Source organism: Dendrobates tinctorius, unplaced genomic scaffold (genome assembly GCF_039654945.1).
Source record: "Dendrobates tinctorius isolate UK_male_01 unplaced genomic scaffold, ASM3965494v1 ptg000007l, whole genome shotgun sequence".
Lineage (NCBI taxonomy): Eukaryota > Metazoa > Chordata > Amphibia > Anura > Dendrobatidae > Dendrobates > Dendrobates tinctorius.
The window spans coordinates 44,353,762-44,377,967 of record NW_027361675.1 but is presented as its reverse complement, the minus strand read 5'-3'; the positions used below and the strand labels follow the sequence as shown (position 1 = coordinate 44,377,967).

General features: G+C 43.6%; 1 protein-coding gene across 2 annotated transcripts in view; it reads left to right on the top strand.

The window, feature by feature from the left end:
• Positions 1 to 6,822: 6,822 nt before the first annotated feature.
• RBBP7 (RB binding protein 7, chromatin remodeling factor) overlaps positions 6,823 to 24,206 on the top strand; it is an 82,892-nt gene continuing 65,508 nt past the window's right edge. The window contains exons 1-3 of one of the 2 annotated variants that reach the window (XM_073574081.1): positions 6,823 to 7,059; positions 17,002 to 17,146; positions 23,024 to 23,166. In XM_073574081.1, the coding sequence (XP_073430182.1) occupies positions 7,008 to 7,059; positions 17,002 to 17,146; positions 23,024 to 23,166 (340 nt within the window). In that variant the 5' untranslated portion in view covers positions 6,823 to 7,007. The remainder of the gene's footprint in view (positions 7,060 to 17,001; positions 17,147 to 23,023; positions 23,167 to 24,206) is intronic. The other variant, XM_073574087.1, reaches the window with a different exon arrangement.

Sequence of the window (24,206 nt, the reverse complement as noted above, 5' to 3'; positions counted from 1 at the left end):
AATCAGCCTCACTACCTTCCATCAACCAGAAGAGGGAGTTCATCAGACATCGACGGTGAAGGGGAAAATGAACTCACAACAGTACCTCCCCCTTGAGGAGGGGGTCACCGAACCCTCATTCACGCCACCAGGGCGATCAGGATGGGCCCGATGAAAGGCACGAACCAATCTTTTGGCATGAATATCGGATGCAGGGACCCAAGAATTATCCTCCTGGCCATAACCCTTCCATTTAACCAAATACTGGAGTCTCCGTCTAGCCAGGCGAGAATCCAGTATCTTCTCAACCTCATATTCCACATTACCTTCAACCAATACCGGGTCAGGAGGTGCCACCACAGGAACTACTGGCTCAACAAACCTCTTTAACAGAGACTTATGAAACACGTTATGGATCTTAAATGTAACAGGAAGAGCCAATCGAAAAGAGACTGGATTAAGAATCTCCAAAATCTTGTAAGGTCCAATAAATCTAGGTTTAAACTTTGGAGAAGCCACCTTCATAGCGATATTCTTTGATGACAACCAAACCATATCACCCACCTTAAACTGGGGACCAATGGTCCTATGCCGGTTGGAAAACCGCTGGGCCTTTTCCTGGGAGAGAGACAACTTATCCACCACTTGGTCCCAGATCTGGTGCATTCTCTCCACCACAGTGTCAACACCTGGGCAGGCAGAAGGCTCCACCTGCCCTGAAGAGAATCGAGGATGAAACCCAAAGTTACAAAAAAAAGGTGACATCAAAGTGGCAGAACTAGCTCTATTATTTAAAGAAAATTCGGCCAAGGGCAAAAATGAAACCCAATCATCCTGATCAGCAGAAATAAAACATCTCAAATACGACTCCAAAGTCTGGTTTGTTCTCTCCGTCTGCCCATTGGTCTGAGGGTGAAACGCAGAGGAGAAGGACAACTGAATTCCCAGCTTGGAACAGAAAGTCCTCCAAAATCTAGACACAAACTGAACTCCTCTGTCAGATACAATGTTCTCAGGAATCCCGTGCAAGCGAACCACCTGCTGCAAAAACAAGGGCACCAACACTGAGGAAGATGGCAACTTAGGGAGTGGTACAAGATGGACCATCTTAGAGAATCTATCACAAATCACCCAAATAAAGTCATTCTCTGAGAGACAGGCATATCAGAGATAAAATCCATTGAAATATGGGTCCATGGCCTCCTGGGCACCGGCAAAGGCATCAACAACCCACTAGAGCGAGAACAAGGTTTAGACCGAGAGCAAGTCCCACAGGACTGCACAAAGTTCCTGACATAACGAGACAAGGCGGGCCACCAAAAAGACCGACTCCCCAAATCTCTAGTACCAAAAATACCTGGATGACCAGCCAATGCAGAGCAATGAACTTCAGACATCACTCTCTTCCTCCACTGGTCAGGAACATACAATTTTCCAATGGGACAACGCTCAGGTTTGTCCTCCTGAAACTCTTCCAAATCACGTCTCAAATCGGGCGAGATGGCAGAAAGAACTACCCCCTCACCTAAGATGGTAGCAGGCTTGGTCACAACAGGAGAATCAGCAAAGAAACTCCTAGAGAGGGCGTCTGCCTTGACATTCTTAGTGCCCGGAAGAAAAGAGACCACAAAATCAAAACGTGTGAAAAACAAGGCCCACCTAGCCTGTCTAGGATTCAAGCGTTTGGCCGACTCCAGGTAAATTAAATTCTTGTGGTCAGTAAGGACCATGACTTGATGTTTAGCTCCCTCCAACCAATGTCTCCACTCCTCAAATGCCCATTTCATGGCTAACAGTTCCCGATTCCCCACATCATAGTTATTATTATTATTATTATTATTATTATTATTATTATTTATTGTTATAGCGCCATTTATTCCATGGCGCTTTACATGTGAGGAGGGGTATACATAAAAACAAGTACAATAATCTTAAACAATATAAGTCATAACTGGTACAGGAGGAGAGAGGACCCTGCCCGCGAGGGCTCACAATCTTCAAGGGATGGGTGATAATACAGTAGGCGAGGGTAGAGCTGGTCGTGCAGCGGTTTGGTCGATCGGTGGTTACATTGGTTACATAGTTACGTTCGGATGGGGAGAACTTTCGGGAAAAGAAAGCACAGGGATTCATTTTAGATGTTACAGGATCTTTTTGGGACAAAACAGCTCCTGCACCAATCTCAGAAGCGTCCACCTCTACCTGAAACGGGAGTGAGACATCAGGTTGCCGCAAAACCGGAGCAGAAGTGAACCTTCGCTTCAGCTCCTGAAAAGAAGAAACAGCCTCCGGAGACCAATTCAGCACATCAGCAGCCTTCTTAGTCAAATCAGTCAATGGTTTGGCAATACCAGAAAAATTAGCTATAAATTTACGATAAAAATTAGCAAAACCCAAAAATTTCTGGAGGGCCTTCAAAGAAGTGGGCTGAACCCAATCATAAATGGCCTGTACCTTGGCCGGGTCCATTTCAATAGTTGACGGAGACAAAATAAATCCCAAAAATGAAATCCTCTGTACACCAAAAAGGCATTTCGATCCCTTGACATACAGGGAATTCTCCCTCAAAATCCGGAACACAGTCCGAACATGTTCCACATGAGAGTCCCAATCCTTGGAAAAGATCAAAATATCATCCAGATAGATGATCAAAAATTTATCCACCAAGTCTCGGAAAATATCATTCATGAAGCACTGGAAGACAGAAGGGGCATTAGTGAGCCCAAAAGGCATCACCAGGTACTCAAAATGTCCCTCCGGAGTATTAAACACCGTCTTCCATTCATCCCCATGCTTAATGCGAATAAGATTATACGCCCCCCTGAGGTCAAGCTTTGTAAACCAGCAAGCACCTTTAACTCTGGAGAATAGATCAGAAATCAGGGGTAACGGATACTGATATTTAACAGTAATTTTGTTGAGGGAACGATAGTCAATACAAGGCCTTAATGACCCATCTTTCTTAGCCACGAAAAAAAACCCAGCACCTAAGGGTGAAGAGGATGGTCTAATATGACCCTTCTCCAACGACTCCTTAATATAGGATCGCATAGCCTCATGTTCGGGTACAGATAAATTGAAAAGTCGACCCTTGGGAAATTTATACCCAGGGCTCAGCTCAATTGCACAGTCATAATTCCTATGAGGAGGCAAAGACGCAGACTCATTCTCACTAAATACATCATAATAATCAGCCAAATAGTCAGGAACATCATGCGACTGGGGAGAGGTGGAGAAAACAGCAGCATCACTAAGGGCACACCGACAACCCCAACTCACCACAGACACAGATTTCCAATCCAAAACTGGATTATGGATTTGCAACCAGGGAAACCCCAGAACGATGGTATCATGCAAATTATGCAACATCAAAAATATGCAATTTTCTAATTGCCAGAAGAAACTTAGGTTGAACACCACCCACAGCAAATGTGTGTGCAAAACGTTTCTCTTGTTTAGGGCAGACAGAAATAATATGCGAGGCATCACCACAGAAGAAACACAGCTTATTACGCCTTCTGAACTCCTGACGTTGCGCCCTAGACAAAACTCTATCACATTGCATAGGTTCAGACATTTGTTCAACAGGTGGCAACACCTCTCGTTCGGTTTTGCGTTCACGCAAACGCCGATCAACCTGAATGGCTAATGACATAGAATCGTCAAGACCAGAGGGAACAGGAAATCCCACCATAGCATCTTTTACGGTTTCTGACAAACCCTTCCGAAAGAGAGCTGCCAAGGCACCATCATTCCAGGTAGTAAGGACCGCCCACTTTCGGAATTTTTGACAGTACAACTCTGCAGAATCCCGACCCTGGCTCAATGCCAACAGGGCCTTTTCAGCCTGATCAATAGCATTAGGTTCATCGTACAACAGCCCCAAGGCCTGAAAAAATGCATTCACATCACTCATAATAGGATCATCAGGTTTCAAAGAAAACGCCCAATCCTGGGGATCGCCGCGCAGCAAAGAGATGACAATTTTAACCTGCTGCGCGGAGCTCCCCGATGAGTTAGGCTTCAAGGCAAAAAATAATTTACAATTATTCTTAAAATTCAAAAATTTAGACCGTTCCCCAAAAAACACATCAGGAGTAGGGATCTTTGGTTCAGCAGCATGTGAATGAGCAAAATAGGCGGAAATTCCCCGCACTTCAGCAGTGAGCTGCTCCACATGATCAGACAATTGCTTAATCTCCATTGAGAAAAAACTCCTCCTACGGCCTCAGAGAAATAGAAGAAAAATATATACACAAAAAAGAAAAAAAAAAAATTCTGATAGTTTTTTTTTTTTTTTTACAATTCTCTGCTATTGAGTACCCTAGAATCTGCGGTATGGCTGGTGATTCTGTTATGAATGAGTCACCGAAGGAGGAAAAAACAAAAATACAAGCTAAGTCCAGAAAACCGGACAGGTTGGTAGCTATCGGATTGCAGACCCCTGATCCTATCCACAACAACTAACAGTAGCCGTGGGGGGTTCCTACGATGCCCTAGACCCTTCGATCACAGCCGGAGAACTAAATAGGCCTAAAGAAAGAAAGGGGAAATCTAAACTGCCCCAGAGCAGACCCCAAAGCAATAGGCAGCCCCCAACATATAATGACGGTGAAGCAAGATGAAAACACTAACACAGATAGAAAGATAGGTTGAGCAAACGATGGGGCCCAAGCTAACTAAAAAGGACAGGATAGAAAAGCTGCTGTCTGCAATCCGTAAAAAAAACCCTACCAAAAATGTCCCAACCGTCTGATAGGATAAACAGGCCCTGAAGTCGCTAGGACTTCAAAAAGACTATATCAGCACTCAGGTAAATTCTGAAGACAGAGCAAAGAGACAAACTGATCAGAGACAAAAATGGAACTCAGCACACCCCCGACCGGGGATGGCTGAACTCCAAAAAAACAAGGTAAACAAAACAAAACTAATAAGTTCAATAGCAGAGCAAAAACTTATCTTTGGGAAGCAGGAATCAGACTGGTCTCCAAGAATCCAGCAGAGAAATCAGCAGCAACTCAGAAGGGCGTCGGCTGCCTTATATCCAGTCAGAAGTTCCTGTTACCCAGTCATCATCTACCAGATCAGGTGTTTGGTAATCAGCCTCACTACCTTCCTTCACCAGAAGAGGGAGTTCATCAGACATCGACGGTGAAGGGGAAAATGAACTCACAACATATCACAATCACTAAGCACACCAGGGTCACACACTTGGCCAAGGTCTGAGTATAAGCGACAAGGAGTGAGTCCACAATGAGGCTATAAAAAGCCTCCCAGAATCTCAGAGTGAGGCTGTCCAGATTAACCTCTAAACTACCTGATCCCATGAACTCAGATCATGACAGGACCAATCACAGATATACACTGATTATATGAACACGACTAACCCGGCGAAGGCCGGTCACTATAGGGCAGCGGTATGGCCGACTACGGGTCCTTAATTACTATGTATCACTTAGCACTCCAGACGTCCGACGGCAGGCTGTTCGATGGTGCTTCGGCGTCGCAGCCGCTGGGCCCAGCCGATGAGGATATGGCTAAGTCTTTGGGCGTTCCTACGCCCAGGCGAGGCGGAGGCACAACAGGCCCTTGGAGAGTTCGTAGATGGGATACCCCCCAGCGGGGGCGGCGTGACACCGCCTGAGAGCGGGAGAACGGAGGCCATGGCCCCGGGGAAGGGACGTCCCGTGGCGATGCTGAGTGGCGGCAGGTAGGCCGCTGGCGCAGCCCAAGGCTGTGCTAGGAGAACCGCGGATGGCATGGGTGGGCCCCAGCCGTGGGCAGGGGTGCGGCGGTGGTGACCGCGGAGGGCGGCGGGCAGGCCGCAGCTGCGGGCTGGAGTGGAGCGGCAATGACAGCGGGCGGGAGCGGACAGGCTGCAGCAGCGGGCTGGAGTGAAGCGGCAACGGCCGCAGGTGGTCGGGCGGTGTTCCTCTGCTGGACGGCTCGATGCCGTCTCCCCACAGTGAGTCTCTCTTCCGTCCCTCCTGTCGCTGTCCTCCTCTCTGGTTGCTGTCGGAGGCTCTGGCTCTCAGGCGCCCTCTCGGTCTCCTGCCTCTTCTCCCCTGGTCTGCTGACTCTCGCCTCCCACCCCTTTTTTATAAGCTCCTCCACCAACCGTTCTGGAAGCCTCTGCGGTCCGTCCTCTAGTTCTGTCCCCAGGAAACAGTCCCCCTAGGAACCTTGGTGACGGTCCCCTTAGTTCCGGCCCAGACATGCAGCGGGGGCCCCTCCTCCTACAGAAGGTGTAAAGACTTAGACGCGGATTCATTATGTTTGGTACACTAGTCCTAGGTAAGCGTCCGCTGGAGTAAAATGCGCTATATCCATGAAGAGGGGCTTGGTACCTAGTGGGTGAGGCACATCTTACACCTGCCCAGTGCTTCCGCCAGAAACGCTACCTCAGTCAGGGGCTGACGCACATTTCTACCATAATTTGGTCCATTTTGTGGCATGGTGTGGCCCCCCTCTGCCCACTTTGGTGGAGCTGGCTGGGACTGGCATAAAAACAGTAAAAAATGCTTCATATTAAGTTAAACCATAAATATTGTGACGTTTCAAGTTTTACAGCAGCATTCTGGCACAAACTCCTTGATGAATTGGGGTTAAATGCTGGCTACATGAGCAGGGAGTTGGGGCATTTCTAGCCTGCGTACACTTATTGCTTGCAATGACTGCTAGTATGCTAGTATGACAGCACGTGTCGCCGTGATATCGTCATATTTTCTGTTTCCGGTTCTTTTCTTGCCAATACTAAACATGGCCTCCCAGGCACTTCCTGCGCCGACGCCGCAGCCTCCTCCCGCTGATTGGCCAGTCTGCCCAGCATGGCGGCGGACGTTGTAGCGTGCTGGGGGCGGGGCAGAGTACGGCGTGCTGCTGATACAAGTAGCTGTGGAACTTTGGCGGGGATCCTGTGGCTGCGTCACGTCACTCTTTTTTTATTTTCGCGCGGGAAGCGGCTTCGGTGACCGGCAGGGAGCGGTCCTCGTTTCTGCTGGTGTTTGCCGTCTGGAAGAGGCGGAAAGATGGCGAATAAAGAAAGTAAGCGGGGCCTGGCCGGGGCTGACACCTATACCGGTCAGTGGCGTTCTGTTGCCGGTTTACAGGCGGGTCACCGCACCACGCGCAGTCATGGCCTCCGGCTCTGCTTTCCCGGGGCCGCCGTCCTCCTCCCGTCAGGCTTTGTGCTCTGCAGTCTCCCAGTGGGCGCCATTCATTTCCCGCAGCCTCATTATTCTGTAGCTGGGGTCGGCTGGGCATGGATGGGGCTGACACTGCTTCACCACCATGGCTACTGACCCCTGGGGCCCTATTCATACGTAAGGGCCACTCTAAAGGAACCGATCATGTGTAAACGGTGTCTGATGTTTGGGCGCTGGTCAGATTCATACACGTCTTGTGGGAAACCCTTCAGTCCTGTATTCACTAAAATCGGTGTTTTTCAGGAGTCCAGTGGGCGGGCCTCTGACAGTCTCCTTTGTATGACTGCGTTCACATAGTTGTCAATCGCTGGTAAGACCGCCCACTGGACTCTTACACAAAAGACATATTTGTTTCTTCCAACAAGCCTATATAGAGACCTGCTCAGCGTCTCCTCTATACCCTACTGACCACAGATCGGACTACATGTGCAGTGACAAGTTCCCTTTAATGAGGCTGTCTGGAGTGTGTATATACTGTAATATATATATCTTTTTTCAAGAGATAAGTAAGCTCTGCCTGGCCAACCCCCCCCCCCCCCCTTAGTCTTGTTCTAGAGCTCTATGTTCCCAGCTTGTAATTCCTTCCTGACCGATTTAAATCCCATGCAACGTCGTTTATTAGAGTGCCATCCTCATGCAGTACTGTGAGGGAACTACAACGGCAGCCCATTCATTGATCTATATATGCAAAATATAGGTTTCCCAAGATCGCAAGTTATCCCTTATACATAGAATGGGGAGGGAGGATAACTTGCTGATATGGATCTGATAACTGTGCCCCCCCCCACCAATCTCGAGAATGGGTTCTATTACGACTTAAATAGAGCTGAACCGGACATGCTCGACCTGCACTTCATTATCTGATGGACAAAGCAGAGTACTATGCTTGGCTGTCTCCCAATGAATGAAGAGGAGGCTGAGTCTGGGCACTTCTCCTTTCAAGATGGGGTTCTGTTCTTGGATTGTAAGGTCTTGGTCTGAGCCATTGTGATAAGCAAGTCAGCCCCTTCCTATGCTTATGGGATAACTTGCTATTTTTGAGAATCTCACTAATGCTTTAATGGTCATTTCAGGTCAACTTCCTCAGTTGTTACATTTTGTAATGTAGTTACTTCATGGTCAAGTGTATAGGGCACAGCAGAAATGGCTTTTGTAGTGATTAGAATGAATTTCAGTAGGGGAAATTGCTAACTATCCTAAGGGAAAACCTTAGATTGGTAGAAAGGGGGGTATTGCAGCTGTTCTACTGGAGCTAATGTGATCATACTTTGTCACAGTTGTCACCCATGATTACACCCCCTGGAGTGAAGGCCTCCAGTGATCTGACTAAATCTCAAGTGCTTTTGGAAAGGATGGATTGGACTTTATTGTCTTGACGTGAAAAGGCAATCCTACATCACATAGTGGAATTGTCATATGCTAAACTGACTCTAGAAGTTCACAGAATGAGCCTGGTGCATTGTGGATTGCATTAATATGGGCACATGCTTACTGATTTTGTGTAGTACTAGTATTCTTCACTCCTTGTACATGTTGCACATTTGTGAGTTGCCTTCATGATGCACTGTTGTGAACCTCTGCAGGCCTAGTGTGGATACAGCATGCCGTAAGCCTTTCAACTGGCAAAATTTCATCATTGGCTTAACTAGGAAGTGAAGACTAAAACGACTTGGATCTTTTTTCGTAACTGAGGCTTCAAAATGCCAATTGAGGCAAACAATAGATTGTTGGCTAGCCATTCTTTAGAGTACGGACAGCATTCAGACCCCTTTAAATTTTTCACTTTGTTTCATTGCAGCCATTTGGTAAACTCAAAGTTTACTTTTTTCTCATTAATGTACACTCTGCACCCCATCTTGACTGAAAAAAATACAGAAATGTAGAAATTTTTGCAAATTTATTAAAGAAAAACTGAAATATCACATGGTCTTAAGTATTCAGACCCTTTGCTCAGTATTGAGTAGAAGCACCCTTTTGAGCTAGTACAGCCACGAGTCGTCTTGGGAATGATGTCTCAAGTTTTTCACACCTGGATTTGGGGATCCTCTGCCATTCTTCTTGCAGATCCTCTCCAGCTCTGTCAGTTGGATGGTCAACGTTGATGGATAGCCATTTTCAGGTCTCTCCAGAGATGCTCAAATTGGGTTTAGGTCAGTGCTCTGGATGGGCCAGTCAAGAATGGTCAGAGTTGTTCTGAAGCCACTCCTTTGTTATTTTAGCTGTGTGCTTAGGGCCGTTGTCTTGTTGGAAGGTGAACCTTCGGCCAAGTCTGAGGTCCAGAGCACTCTGAAAGAGGTTTTCATCCAGGATATCTCTGTACTTGGCCACGTTCATGTTTCCTTCAATTGCAGCCAGTCGTCCTGTCCCTGCACCCGAAAAACACCCCCATAGCATGATACTGCCACCACCATGTATCACTGTTGGATTGTATCGGGCAGGTGATGAGCAGTGTAGGGTTTTCTCCACACATACTGCTTAGAATTATCACGAAAAAGTTCAATCTTTGTCTCATCAGACAAGAGAATCTTATCTCTTAGGCCGGGGTCACACTAACCTGCGCAAAATACGGTCCGTAGATTACAGGCGTAATACGGATGAATGACCCCTAAATAGTGCTCCGTAGGTCATCCGTAAGCAAGGTGTGGTCGCGTATTTTGCGCAAGTCTGCATCCGTATGTAATCAGTATGGACTCCGTATGGCGAGATTTTCTCGCCTGCTTGCAAAATGGACATATAATGGAGCCCTATGACAGGGTTTCTAACAGAAACCAAAGAATAGATATAGACACATAGAAAAAAAAAAAAATATATATATATATATATATATATATATAATTTTTTTTTTTTTTTTTCTGTGTCTATATCTATTCTTTTGTTTCTTTATTAAAACTGTCAGTGTGATTTTACTGTATCGCGCACTGAATTGCCGGCTTTGCTAAAAGACACCTGGTGCGTATTTCTCGCAAGTCACGTGTGGTCCGTGTGTAATCCATATTTTTTGCGCACCCATAGACTTGCATTGGCATACTACGGCTGTAGTACGCTGACAATTGCAGCATGCTGCGATTGGCACGGACCGTAGAATACGGATGAGAAATATACGGCTGGTGCGAGGGACCCCATAGAGAATCATTTGTCCGTGTGTAATGCGGGCTTTTAGCGCCTCTCACTCGGCCGTATTCCTCGCCAGTGTGACCCCGGCCTTAGTCTGGGAGTCCTTCATGTGTTTTTTTGCAAACTATGCGGGCTTTCATATGTCTTGCACTGAGGAGAGGCTTCCGTCGGGCAACTCTGCCATAAAGGCCCGGCTGGAGGGCTGCAGTGATAGTTGACTTTGTGGAACTTTCTCACATCTCCCTACTGCATCTGTGGAGCTCAGCCACAGTGATCTTGGGGTTCTTCTTTACATCTTTTGAAAGCTCTTCTCCCACGATTGCTCAGTTTGGCTGGATGGCCAGGTCTAGCAAGACTTCTGGTGGTCCCAAACTTCATCCATTTAAGGATATGGAGGCCACTGTGCTCTTAGGAACCTTGAGTACTGCAGACATTTTTTTGTAACCTTGGTCAGATGTGTGGCTTGCCACAACTGTCTGAGCTCCTTGGCCAGTTCCTTTGACATCATGATTCTCATTGGTCTGACATGCACAGTGAGCTGTGAGGTCTTAGGCTAGTTTCACACTAGCGTATCTTCACACGGCGCAGCTAAGCCCCACCCCCTGCCGCGCCCCCTCTGGTCGTCATCTCCTTACTATCGCACAGCGCTGCATGCGATCTGCGCACCCTATCTTTAGCATAGGGGGGGCTGGCCGGGCGCTAGTAGGATTTTTGCGTGCGCTGCACACTTTTGAAGGTGCCAGGAGGGCACCAAAATGCAACATGGTGTGTTCGGCGCACCTTCAAAACTGCGCAGCGCACACAAAAATCCTACTGGCGCACGGTCTGCGCACCCTATGCTAAAGATAGGGTGTGTAGATTGCATGCAGTGCTGTGCGATAGTAGGGAGGAGATGATCGGAGGGGGCGCGGCAAGGGGTGGGGCTTAGCGGCGCCGTGCGCTGCGTGAAGATACGCTAGTGTGTAACTAGCCTTATATAAACAGATGTGTGCCTTTACAAATCAAGTCCTATCAGTTTAATTAAACACAGCTAGACTCCAATGAAGGAGTAGAACCATCTCAAGGAGGCTCACAAGGAAATGGAGAGCATGTGACTTAAAGGGAATCTGTCAACTCATTTTGGTGGTCTATGTAAATGATTTTGGTCCGGTCCGATGGGCGGTGTTTTGGGTCCTTTCCTCCACCCCTCTTTGGCCGCTGTCTGCAATATTTCTGGGAATTTCCATAGCTGACCTTCATATTATGCGCGTGTACGTTGCAATCTTGACTTGCGCATGCGCAGTGTGCTTTGCCCTACTGCGGGCAAAGCCGAAAAGCATTAGTTCACTGGCGCATGTGCACTATGTCCTGGAACACAGCAAAATACATCCGGGACATAGTTCCAGGGCTGTGGAGTTGGAATCGTGGAGTTAGAGTCGGTATAAAATGGACCAACTCAGACTCCTAAAATATATAATAAATTGGGTACAGTAATTCAATGCAGAATGTGCTTGAATATTTTTTCATAGGAATTTGGGAAAGTTATGAAATGTTCTATTCCTGATCTAAGGCTACATTCACACACAGCGTTTTTCCTGCGTTTTTGAGAATACGTTTTTCAGTTGCAAAAGCAGATCAGCTTTTTAAACTGCATCACCTGAAAGGTTTTTGAGCTCATAGATAATGTTTTCAATAGCAAGAGCAGATTTCTAATCTGCTTTTATCTATCCATATCTGTCCATCCATATCATATCTGTACCAAAAAGAATGAAAGCCGGATAGCACACAGACTAACACTCGTTCTGTTTTTTTTTTTTTTGCACCAGTCAGGTACACCTCATGGCTGCCCAAAAGGACGCCCAGGACAGGCATTGCTCGTCTTCAGTAACACATCAATTGATAGTTGGAATAAATAGACTGCATTCATCACCACATCTTCTTAAGGTGCAGGCTTTATTTTCAAGTGTAGATATTTATTAGTACAGATCAAAAGTTTGGACACCTCTTCTCATTCAAAGAGTTTTCTTTATTTTCATGACTATGAAAATTGTAGATTCACTCTGAAGGCATCAAAACTATGAATTAACACATGCAGAATTATATAATAAAAAGTGTGAAACTACTGAAAATACTGTGTGTCTTATATTCTAGGTTCTTCAAAGTAGCCACCTTTTGCTTTGATTTCTGCTTTGCACACTCTTGGCATTCTCTTGATGAGCTTCAAGAGGTAGTCACCGGAAATGGTTTTCACTTCACAGGTGTGCCCTGTCAGGTTTATTAAGTGGGATTTCTTGCCTTATAAATGGGGTTGAGACCATCAGTTGTGTTGTGCAGAAGTCTGGTGGATACACAGGTGATAGTCCTACTGAATAGACTGTTAGAATTTGTATTATGGCAAGAAAAAAGCAGCTAAGTAAAGAAAAACGAGTGGCCATCATTACTTTAAGAAATGAAGGTTATTCAGTCCGAAAAATTGGGAAAACTTTGAAAGTGTCCCCAAGTGCAGTGGCAAAAACCATCAAGCGCTACAAAGAAACTGGCTCTCATGAGGACCGCCCCAGGAAAGGAAGACCAAGAGTCATCTCTGCTGCGGAGGATAAGTTCATCCTAGTCACCAGCCTCAGAAATCGCAGGTTAACAGCAGCTCAGATTAGAGACCAGGTCAATGCCACACAGAGTTCTAGCAGCAGACACATCTCTACAACAACTGTTAAGAGGAGACTTTGTGCAGCAGGCCTTCATGGTAAAATAGCTGCTAGGAAACCACTGCTAAGGACAGGCAACAAGCAGAAGAGACTTGTTTAGGCTAAAGAACACAAGGAATGGACATTAGACCAGTGGAAATCTGTGCTTTGGTCTGATGAGTCCAAATTTGAGATCTTTGGTTCCAACCACCGTGTCTTTGTGCAACGCAGAAAAGGTGAACTGATGGACTCTACATGCCTGGTTCCCACCGTGAAGCATGGAGGAGAAGGTGTGATGGTGCTTTGGTGACACTGGGGATTTATTCAAAATTGAAGGCATACTGAACCAGCATGGCTACCACAGCATCTTGCAGCGGCATGCTATTCTATCCGGTTTGTGTTTAGTTGGACCATCATTTATTTTTCAACAGAACAATGACCCCAAACACACCTCCAGGCTGTGTAAGGGCTATTTGACCAAGAAGGAGAGTGATGGGGTGCTACACCAGATGACCTGGCCTCCACAGTCACCAGACCTGAACCCAATCGAGATGGTTTGGGGTGAGCTGGACCGCAGAGTGAAGGCAAAAGGGCGAACAAGTGCTAAGCATCTCTGGAAACTCCTTCAAGACTGTTGGAAGATCATTTCCGGTGACCACCTCTTGAAGCTCATCAAGAGAATGCCAAGAGTGTGCAAAGCAGTAATCAAAGCAAACGGTGGCTTCTTTGAAGAAATTAGAATATAAGACATGTTTTCAGTTGTTTCACACTTTTTTGTTGACATGTCCAATGACGGACACAGTCCGCCATCAGACCTTTCCCCTGCTTTGATGAGGGCTCCGGCGCTGAGCCCGCATCAAAGCCGGGACATGTCAGCTGTTATGACCAGCTGACATGTGCCCGCAATAGGCGCGAGCGGAATCGCCGTCCGCCTATTAACTAGTTAAATGCCGCTGTCAAAGCTGACAGCACGCATTTAAATAGCATTTCCGGCCGCCGGGCCGGAAATGACATCATCGCCGACCCCCGTCACGTGATCGGGGGTCGGCGTCATGTTGCCTGGACAACCAGAGGTCTCTGAGACCTCTATGGTTGTTCCAGGCATATGGCTTTCAGCGCCACCCGGTGGTCGGCGCTGAAAGCACAGCAGTAAATCTGCTACATATGGGCGATCTGCTCATCGCCCATATGTAGCAGAGCCAATCGGGTTGCGCAAGCTTCTAGCCTCCTATGGAGGCTATTGAAGCATGCCAAAAGTAAAAAAAAAAAAATGTTTAAAAATAAAAAAAAATTAAAAAAAACCTAAAAGTTCAAATCACCCCCCTTTCGCCCCAATCAAAATAAAACAGTAAAAAAAAAAAATCCCACATACACATATTGGGTATCGCTGCGTTCAGAATCGCCCGATCTATCAATAAAAAAAAGCATTAACCCGATCGCTAAATGGCGTAGCGAGAAAAAAATTCAAAACGCCAGAATTACGTTTTTTTGGTCACCAAGACATTGCATTAAAATGCAATAACGGGCGATCAAAATAACGTATCTGCACAAAAGTGGTATCATTAAAAACGCCAGTCCGGCACGGAAAAAATAAGCCCTCACCCGACCCCAGATCATGAAAAATGGAGACGCTACGGGTCTTGGAAAATTGCGCAAATTTTTTTTTTTTTTTTTTTGCAAACTTTGGAATTTTTTTTCACCACTTAGATAAAGAGGACATAGACATGTTTGGTGTCTATGAACTCGTAATGACCTGGAGAATCATAATGGCAGGTCAGATTTAGCATCTAGTGAACCTAACAAAAAACCCAAGCAAAAAACAAGTGTGGGATTGCACTTTTTTTGCAATTTCACCGCACTTGGAATTTTTTTCCCGTTCTCGAGTACACGATATGGTAAAACCGATGATGTCATTTAAAAGTACAACTCGTCCCGCAAAAAATAAGCCCTCACATGGCCATATAAATGGAAAAATAAAAGTTATGGCTCTGGAAAGAAGGGGAGGGAAAAATGAAAATGTAAAACCAAAAATACCCCTGGTCGTTAAGGGGTTAATTATGATTCCACATGTAATTCATAGTTTTGATGCCTTCAGAGTGAATCTACAATTTTCATAGTCATGAAAATAAAGAGAACTTTTTGAATGAGGTGTCCAAACTTTTGGTCTGTACTGTATATATGTAATCAATATTATACAGTGTATTACATATTTATAATTAGTTTTGTGTTCTAAAGTTGTATTCCAATAAATAGATATTATGTTCTACATAAATATCTTGATTATTGGATCATAGAAATGATCAAGTGTCTGGTGTTCATATTGTACTACAATACATTTTTCACTTAAATATAAGCAATATATGTGGGAGTCGGAGTTGGAGTCGGTGTAAGGGAAATTGAGGAGTCGGAGTAGCAGGTTTGGCTTACCGACTCCACAGCCCTGGTAATAAACGGTATACTCACCTTACACCTAATCCCTGAAGCCCTTTGTCTCCTGTAAAACATTAAAAAAAAAAAACAAAAACCCTGTAGAGGTTTACCCTGCAGCCGGTGACACAGGAGGTAATTGCTCCTGCACTGTGCGCGCTGAGCTGCGGTGAGAAAGTTCACCGGAGTTCATCAGCTGATGAGAATGTTCTGTGAATGCTCCTACATAGGCTGGTGACAATGTGGGGCATTGCTTTAACCCTTGGATTACCTTCGGACCTGGGGTGAGTATATTGGATTAATTTAAAAGATTAAATAATGTCTGTTTCAAATAGTGTCTTATTCTCTGTGCGTTTATTTCTCTTTACTTAACAGGTTTAGTAATGCGGGTGTCTGGCTGATGCCTCTTCATTACTAAACCTAGCTTGGTGTCAGCGACCGCTGCTGACACCAACCCATAATCCCATTACCTGATTAGACATTGGGAAGAGCCTGGATGAAGTGCCAGAATTGGCCCTTCAAATATGAAGTGCCATTTCTGGGGCAAATAAGCATGAAAAAAGCGGTTGAACACGGAAATTACACCACAAAATGTTGTTTTTTTTGTTTTTTTTCCCTCCGGTTTTCAAATAACCTGATCTCCAAAAAAGTGTTCATTGCTGTACAAAAAAACACACGTTATTCCTTTGCGTTTTTGCTGCCAACAAATTCCTAGCGATGCATAAACGTAGCAGAAATTTTCTGCGGTCAAATACTCATACTCGATGTGCATATCTTTAGTCTGTGTGCATACGGTGCATTTTTTTTTGTCTTTTCCACTTGGAATTGACCCAAAAAACTCTAGGGAATCCTTATGCCGGCAAAGTAAATGAGAATCCTGATGTGTTGCGCACATGATCAGTGATTTTCCTTTCAGGATTTGCTGTGTTTAAATCCAAGCTGTGCGCATGAGACTTCTGAAATCTCGCTTTTGCTGATACTCTAAAACACAGCTGAAAATTTGCATAAACGCTCCGAAAACACCTAGTGTGAATAAAAATACTGAAGATGCAAACTTTGACCAAAATTTGTCCGTCTCAAAACTTGAACTGTGGTTTTTTTTTTGTTTTTTTTAATTTTATTTTCAGACTTGTATGAGTGAATTTGATCTGTGATTTGGGGAAAAATGCAGCCATATCAAAATTGCATGGACACTTGAACAAACGCATATGGTACCTGATTCATTGATGGCATTGTGTACACAACTCTTAATTTTAGATGTGTTTGAAGCAAGATGTGCCATTTCATTAAGAGACCGAGTAACATGCCTTTATGAATGTCAGGTGGCTTGCCACATTCTCCAGCTCTGCCTACATTAACTGCTAGCTAAAATTGTCTTATACACCGTCAACATATTTTTGGGTAACTTTATTTTACACGCAAAAAATTTTTGAAAGTGTTTTGTAAACACGAGACAACTGACACAAACCTTTATCAATTGGGCCCATAAACGATAATGGGTAAAAACATTAATGGAATCCATACATAAAATAGATGTCTGTTCATGTGTGTTTTTTTTTTTTTTTTTTTGTCTTTAGACCAATAGACTAACTTACTTAATTTGTCCTTTGTAGTGTTTGAAGATACTGTGGAAGAGCGTGTCATCAATGAGGAGTACAAAATCTGGAAGAAAAATACTCCTTTCCTCTATGACCTAGTAATGACACATGCCCTGGAGTGGCCAAGTCTCACTGTGCAGTGGCTTCCTGATGTCACTAGGTAATAATTCTCTTTGCCAAGTATTATGTATATATGTTTGTTTTTAACTATCTGGACCTCTCATGTGGTGGTAAGAGCTTGGGTATAACGCAATTTAACCATTTTGGTAATGCTCATAAACTAAATTCACACAATCCTATTTTCAGCCGGAGTGCTGTCAGTGGAATTAACATTCTTCTGACTTGCCTATTCAAGACTACAAAGCACAAAAAAATCTGATCTTGGGGTCCCGTCAAACACAGCGATGTCGCTAGCGAGATCGCAGTGTGACGGGGATCAGCGACCGGCCTCCCTGCCGGTTATCGCTGATCGTGCTCGAGCGGCCTGGGCCGTTTTTCGATCGCTAGTCTCCTGCTGCCCAGCATGCATTGCTGCTTGTGGCAGCGAGAGACCAGCGATCTACGACGCTGGTTTCTAATGTAAACAGCGGGTATCTAGGAATCGCGCGGCTCCTAGATACCTGATACCCGACGTTTACATTAGAAACCAGCGTCGCTGGGGCTGTTTAACGATGTCCCAGCGATCCCATCCATGTTGGATCGTTGGTGGGATCGCTGGGACATCGTTATGTGTGACGGGGGCTTTACAGATCAACTGTGTAGCATACAATTTTTATGGATACACTGCAATTCTTTAAGAAACTATTTTGTCTTCTTACTTTTAAGAACTGCTGAAATAAAAATGCCATATGAATGACAAGACTGATAGTTTAGTTTTTTATTTTTTTTTTTATTCTAGATGAAAATCAGATTTTTTTCTTTTTTTTTTTTTTTTTTTTTTTTTTTTACACTCTGTGAACCAAAGCTACCAAAAGTTGTAAATCCAGTAAATGTATCCCAAAAAGCACTGCATAAATCAAGAACAATGAATACAGTAGCTAAAACCTAATCAATAAAAACTGGTATAAGTCCCTTCAATACAGACAAAAAAAATTTAAGATTGGTGGGTGAGCAATTGTGGACGCCCCAGCAGTATAAGGCATAGTTAACACATGTATAACATTCAGTTTACAGAAGGATAAATGTATGTGAATAAATATTCAAATGTACTGTATATACATACAATATCCAGTGTAAATCTTCTAATCAATATATAGCCCAAAAAGGAGTCACAAGTAAAGATAATCATAAGTAGTGATAAGCTCACTGACCAAACTGACGCGTGTTTCACAAATGCTTCATCAGGGGTTGAACCGAGCCATGTGGTCATTACAGGTTGTAAGCTTTTTTGAAGAGATGGGTTTTCAGGTTCTGTCTGAAGGATGCAAATATGGTGGATAACCAGAGGTGTTGGGGCACAGAATTCCAGAGTATGGGGGATATTCAGGTGAAATCTTGGAGGTGATTGGTTGAGGAGCGAATAAGTGTGGAGAGGAGGTGGTCTTGGGAGGAACGGAGATTACGTGAGGGAAGATATTGAGAGATTAGTCCAGAAATATACGGAGGGGAGAGGTTATGGATGGTTTTGCAGGAGTAGTTTAAACTGGATACGCTGTGAAATTGGGAGCCAGTGAAGGGATTTGCAAAGAGGGGAAGCAGGAGTGTAGCGAGGAGAGAGACTAGTCTGCAGCAGAGTTAAGGACAGACTGGAGAGGTGCGAGATTGTTAGAAGGTAGGCCACAGAGGAGGATGTTGCAGTAGTCGAGGCGTGAGATGATTGGGGCATGCACAAGCATTTTGGTAGGATGATTGAGGAAAGGACAGTTTCTGGAAATGTTTTTGAGCTGGAGGAAACAGGAAGGGAATACTGGGAGTACCTCTTGAATCTTGATAAGACTAGGCCTTGGTTTTCATTTGAGATGTGAACCCCATTCACTGTCACAAAGGTATACATGTATATAGTAGTAAGTGTTACTTTTATTAGCAGTTGGAATTACATTATGCTATGGCTTTTATAACTTAGTTTATGCCACAAACAGCTTCTATATACATGACGGATGTTTTTCAGTCAGGAGTGTTCCAAGTTCTAAAATTATCGTGAAGAATGTGAACATAAAGGTAATTGGCCAATAGTGGAACTTTTAAATGTGACAATTCGAAATGTAAGTCATAAATGGGTAAAGTCAAGTAAAAAAAACAACTTACATTGAAGATCACAGGAGAATGTTTTCTGAAATTTTTTTTTAAACTGTCAGAGCTCATGTGACTTATGTCCTACAATGTCAGTGCAAATCGCAGTATGTGGGATGGACTACTATGCCAATGCATCTTGGGATGAACAAACATGGGTCAAACATAAATCAGACATTAAAAATAGAATTATGGATTACAGCCTATCAAAGACACTTGATTCATGTACATGGAAAAAAATCCCACAAAGCTTACCATAATATATCGGTCAGCTTTACGGATAGATAGCAAAGGCTTAATTTAAAAACACAATAACTTTAAACAGTCCCTGAGGGGTTAAATGAATGCATAGAGCATACAGGCTAAAATGCAATGCATGGATAATGGGACATAATTGCAGTGGAGCTACGGGGCAGCAGAGCTGGGGGTAAATGATGAATTTGAATACACACCTGGGGGTTATACGAACTCTGGTCAATTTAAATGTTTTTTGTGTACCTGATGAAGAGTAGTTCGCTCTAGAAATGCATGTTTTTTTAATAATTGTAGTGACGGCGACATCGAATTCTTTTAATTTTCCGTTTGGATCTATCCCAAAATGATCAATAAAAACGTTCTCGCCCTGCAAAAAAATAGAACTGTATGACAGCTTATCGACCAACAAATGAAAATAGTTACAGGTCTCAGAAAATAATGGCATTTTTTCTTTTTCAAACTTCAGATGTTTTTTTCACCACTAAAATAATTAAAAAAAAAAAACAAAACCCTGGACATGTTTGGTATTGCAGTAATCCTGCTGATGAGAATAATATTGCTGGGTCATTTGTACCACAAAATGTACACCCTAAAAACAATTCCCAAAAACAATATCTTTTAATGGCTAACTGAAAAGATGGTAACAAATTGCAAGCTTTCAAGACTACTCAGGTCTCCATCAGGCATTGACTAATACAAAATCTGAAGAGTCACATATTTATGCACAACACAGCACAGAAAAAATGCAATAGATGAGACAAGTGACGTGAAACAGAACTATCATTATGGGAGAGGGAGAAACATAAATATTGGACCAGTTCATAGATGAGGAGTCTGGATGTTTTATTGTCCTCTGATTGGAGTCTCCTAATGTGTAGTGATGCCCCCACAAGGTCTTAGGAGAAAATTCCTTGATGTAAAAAGACATAAATCCATGCGACACGTTAATTCCAGCATTGAGTGTCAAATGTCATCATGAGCTTGTACTCCCAGACTCTTCTCGCTCTGAGATGTGAAATTACTTTTCAATACCAGTAATTTCATATCCATGGTGTTATGATCATGCATACAAAAATATTTTGCCACAGGTAGATCCATTCTTTTTTCTCTTATTGTGTGACGATGAGAATTTATCCTTGTTCTAAGCTTTTGCCCTGTCTCTCCCACATACAGACCCCCAGTTGGACATTTAGTACAAATAATTAAGTACACCACATTAGATGTGATGCAGCTGAAAGTACCTGGGATCTTGTAGTCCTGATGTGAATTGGGGCTCTTTATCTTGTCTGTGGTCATTATGCCCGATTACAATCCATTTTTCTAGACCCCCCCCCCCCCTACTGTGCTTTAGGCAGCTCCCAAATCTAAGAAGCATCATTGTCAGAAGCTCCCTGTCCTCTCCAACAGCTGCAGGAACCTTTCCTTGCAACCAGAAAAAATGTAAAACCTGTCCATTTATAATGACCACGGACAAGATAAAGACAAGTGCTTCATGTCACTTGTCTTATCTATTGCATTTTTTTCTGTGCTGTGTTGTGCATAAATGTGACTCTTCAGATTTTGTATTAGTCAATGCCTGATGAAGAGACCTGAGTAGTCTCGAAAGCTTGCAATGTGTTACCATCTTTTCAGTTAGCCATTAAAAGGTATCAACCACTGAGGACTCTCAATTCTGAATACTTTTCTATCTACTGGCTAACACGGTACGAAGATATACATCTTTCCTGTATCAAAAACAATGTCAGAATTAATTGCTTTTTTTCCCCATTTTCTAATAAATTGTGGTAAAATGAATGGTGTTATTCAAAAGTCCAACTCTTTCCTCCCCCAAAAAAGTATGCAGACAGAAAATAAAAAAAATTACTGCTCCAGGGAAAAAAGTACCGTATATACTCGTGTATAAGCCGAGATTTTCAGCCCATTTTTTTGGGCTGAAAGTCCCCCTCTTGTCTTATACGTGAGTCATATACCGGAGGGGGAGTGGGGGTATCAGACCATACTCGCCTCTCCTGGCACTTCTCTGCAGCCCCTGCGTCTCCCTCTGCCGTCTGCTTCCTGCATTCAGCGGTCACATGGTACTGCTCATTAAACTCATGAATATGCACATATTTGAGTTTAATGAGCGGTGCCACATGACCAGCTGAATGCAGGAAGCAGAGGGAGAAGCAGGGGCTGCCACTGCAGAGAAAACCTTGCGCTAGGAGGGGTGAGTATGATAGGGGCAGAATGATATTCACCTGTCCCCATTCCAAGCCGTGCACTGCTGTGCCTCTGGGTCCTCCTGCTGTGACAGCAGAGGGCGCGATGACGTAGTCAGTGCGCGCCCTCTGCTGTCAATGCAGAGATCCGAGAGACAGCGGTGCACGGCTTGGAACGGGGACAGGTGAATATCGCCACTGCCAGGGGCTCAGGACACCGGCACCTGGCCCCCAGCGACGGAGAGGTGAGTGTAATATATATATTTTTTTTTTTATTGCAGCAGCAAATAAGGGGTATTTATGGAGCATCTTATGGGGCAGCATTAACCCTTGTGGAGCAGCATATGGGGGGTATTTATGGAGCATCTTGGGCCAGCATTATCCCTTGAGTAGCAGCATATGGGGGGGGGTTTATCTATGGAGCATCTTCTTGGACCATTTAACCCTAGGACTATACGCGAGTCAATAAGTTTTTGTGGCAAAATTAGGGGGGTCGGCTTATACACCAGGGCTGTGGAGTCGGTAAGCCAAACCTGCGACTCCGACTCCTCAATTTCCCTTACACCGACTCCAACTCCGACTCCACGACTCAGACTCCCACACATATTGCTTATATTTAAGTGAAAAATTTATTGTAGTACAATGTGAACCTCAGACATTTAATCATTTTTATGATCCAATAATCAAGATATTTATATAGAACAGAATATATATTGGTGTACTACCCAGTTTTCATTCTTTTTGGTACAGATACGATATGGATAGACAGATATGGATAGATAGAGCAGATTTCTAATCTGCTTTTGCTATTGAAAACATTATCTATGAGCTCAAAAACCTTTCAGGTGATGCAGTTTTTTAAAAAGATGATCAGCTTTTGCAGCTGAAAAATGTATCCTCAAAAAACACAGGAAAAACGCTGTGTGTGAATGTAGCCTTAGACCAGGAATATAACAGCCATTTATAGGACATTTCATAACTTTCCCAAACTCCTATGAAAAAATATTCAGCACATCCTGCATTGAATTACTGTACCCAATTTATTATATATTTTAGGAGTCGGAGTCGGTCCATTTTATACCGACTCCGACTCCACCAAAATGAGCACCGACTCCGACTCCACGACTCCGACTCCACAGCCCTGTTATACACGAGTATATACGGTAAGCCAGAAACTGAAATTGACCCCCCTCGTGATGGGGGTGGTTAAGGATAATGTTCATATATTTTCCATGTGCATCTACCCCTTTTTAAGATCTTATTTGTATGTAAGGAAATGGACAAAGACTGGTATGTAGGTACATTTTGCCACTTGCAAAGCTTAATATGCTTCTTAAATTTTCTCTTCTCTATAGACCAGAGGGTAAAGACTATGCCTTGCATTGGTTGGTGCTTGGGACCCACACCTCAGATGAGCAGAATCACCTAGTCGTGGCTCGAGTCCAGATTCCAAATGATGATGCACAGTTTGATGCTTCACATTATGACAGTGAGAAAGGTGATTAAAATTTAATCTTAATTGTGACCTGCATTTAAATGGCATTAACCTCCTTTCTGCTATGGCAGCTTTTTCAATTGCACATTCTTTTTTTTTTTCTCCCCTTTTTCAGTCATAACATTTTTCTTTAACCATCAAAGGCTTGTGTTTTTTTTTTTTTGTTTTTTTTTTTTTAAGATTAATTTCTTCCTCTCATTGTGCTGTAAAAGTGAACTGTCAATTTTTCAACTTTGTGCTATTACAGCGAAACCAGACACTTGTAGTGTTAGATCACGCGCAAACTGCACCTTCGTTAATATGCAACTAAAGGCACTCAAATCTTAGCTTGTGCTCCAAAATGAAGCCAATGAAAACTACAGCTTACCAAGCCAATTGGCAAGCCCCTCAACCAGCTCCAATGGCTGTAAAACAAATTACAGGTCTTCAACTTTTTTCTTTATTTTTACTAAAATATACAATCTATGTACTATTGTGTGTAGTTCATAATACTTATATTCATATTTTCAATATTGTTTATTTTAGTAGTTAAAAAAATAATGCACAAAAAATTGTCGACCAGTAACTTTTTTTTTTTCGTCACTCTATTTGAGGTCTTGTTTTTTGATTGAGCTTTAGTTTTCATCGACGACATTTTTGGAGTACAAACTGGAATTATTTTTAATGCATTTTTGGTGACATGCAGAGTTTGTCATATGGGTTGAAAATTTTATTTAACAAATTTCGCAAAATCTTTATTTTAAGCAGATTTGCGCTATTTGAATGGAAAGACTTGATGCACATGGAATAAAGTACAAATAGTCTGTTGGGTAGTGGTTACAAAGTAAACTAATTCTCACACCTCTCTCTTCAGCCATCTCCATACTTGTCCTGCTGTTGCTCCCTGCTTGGTCCTACCATTGTCTCCTTTTTCGCTTTCATCAGGGTCTTCTAGCATGTGCTGTAACTGCTGACTAGTCCAAACACTTGTTAGTTGGGGCACATATCGTTTCATTCCCCAAATCAAATTTTGATTGCTCAACACTTATCAAAATATAAAATAC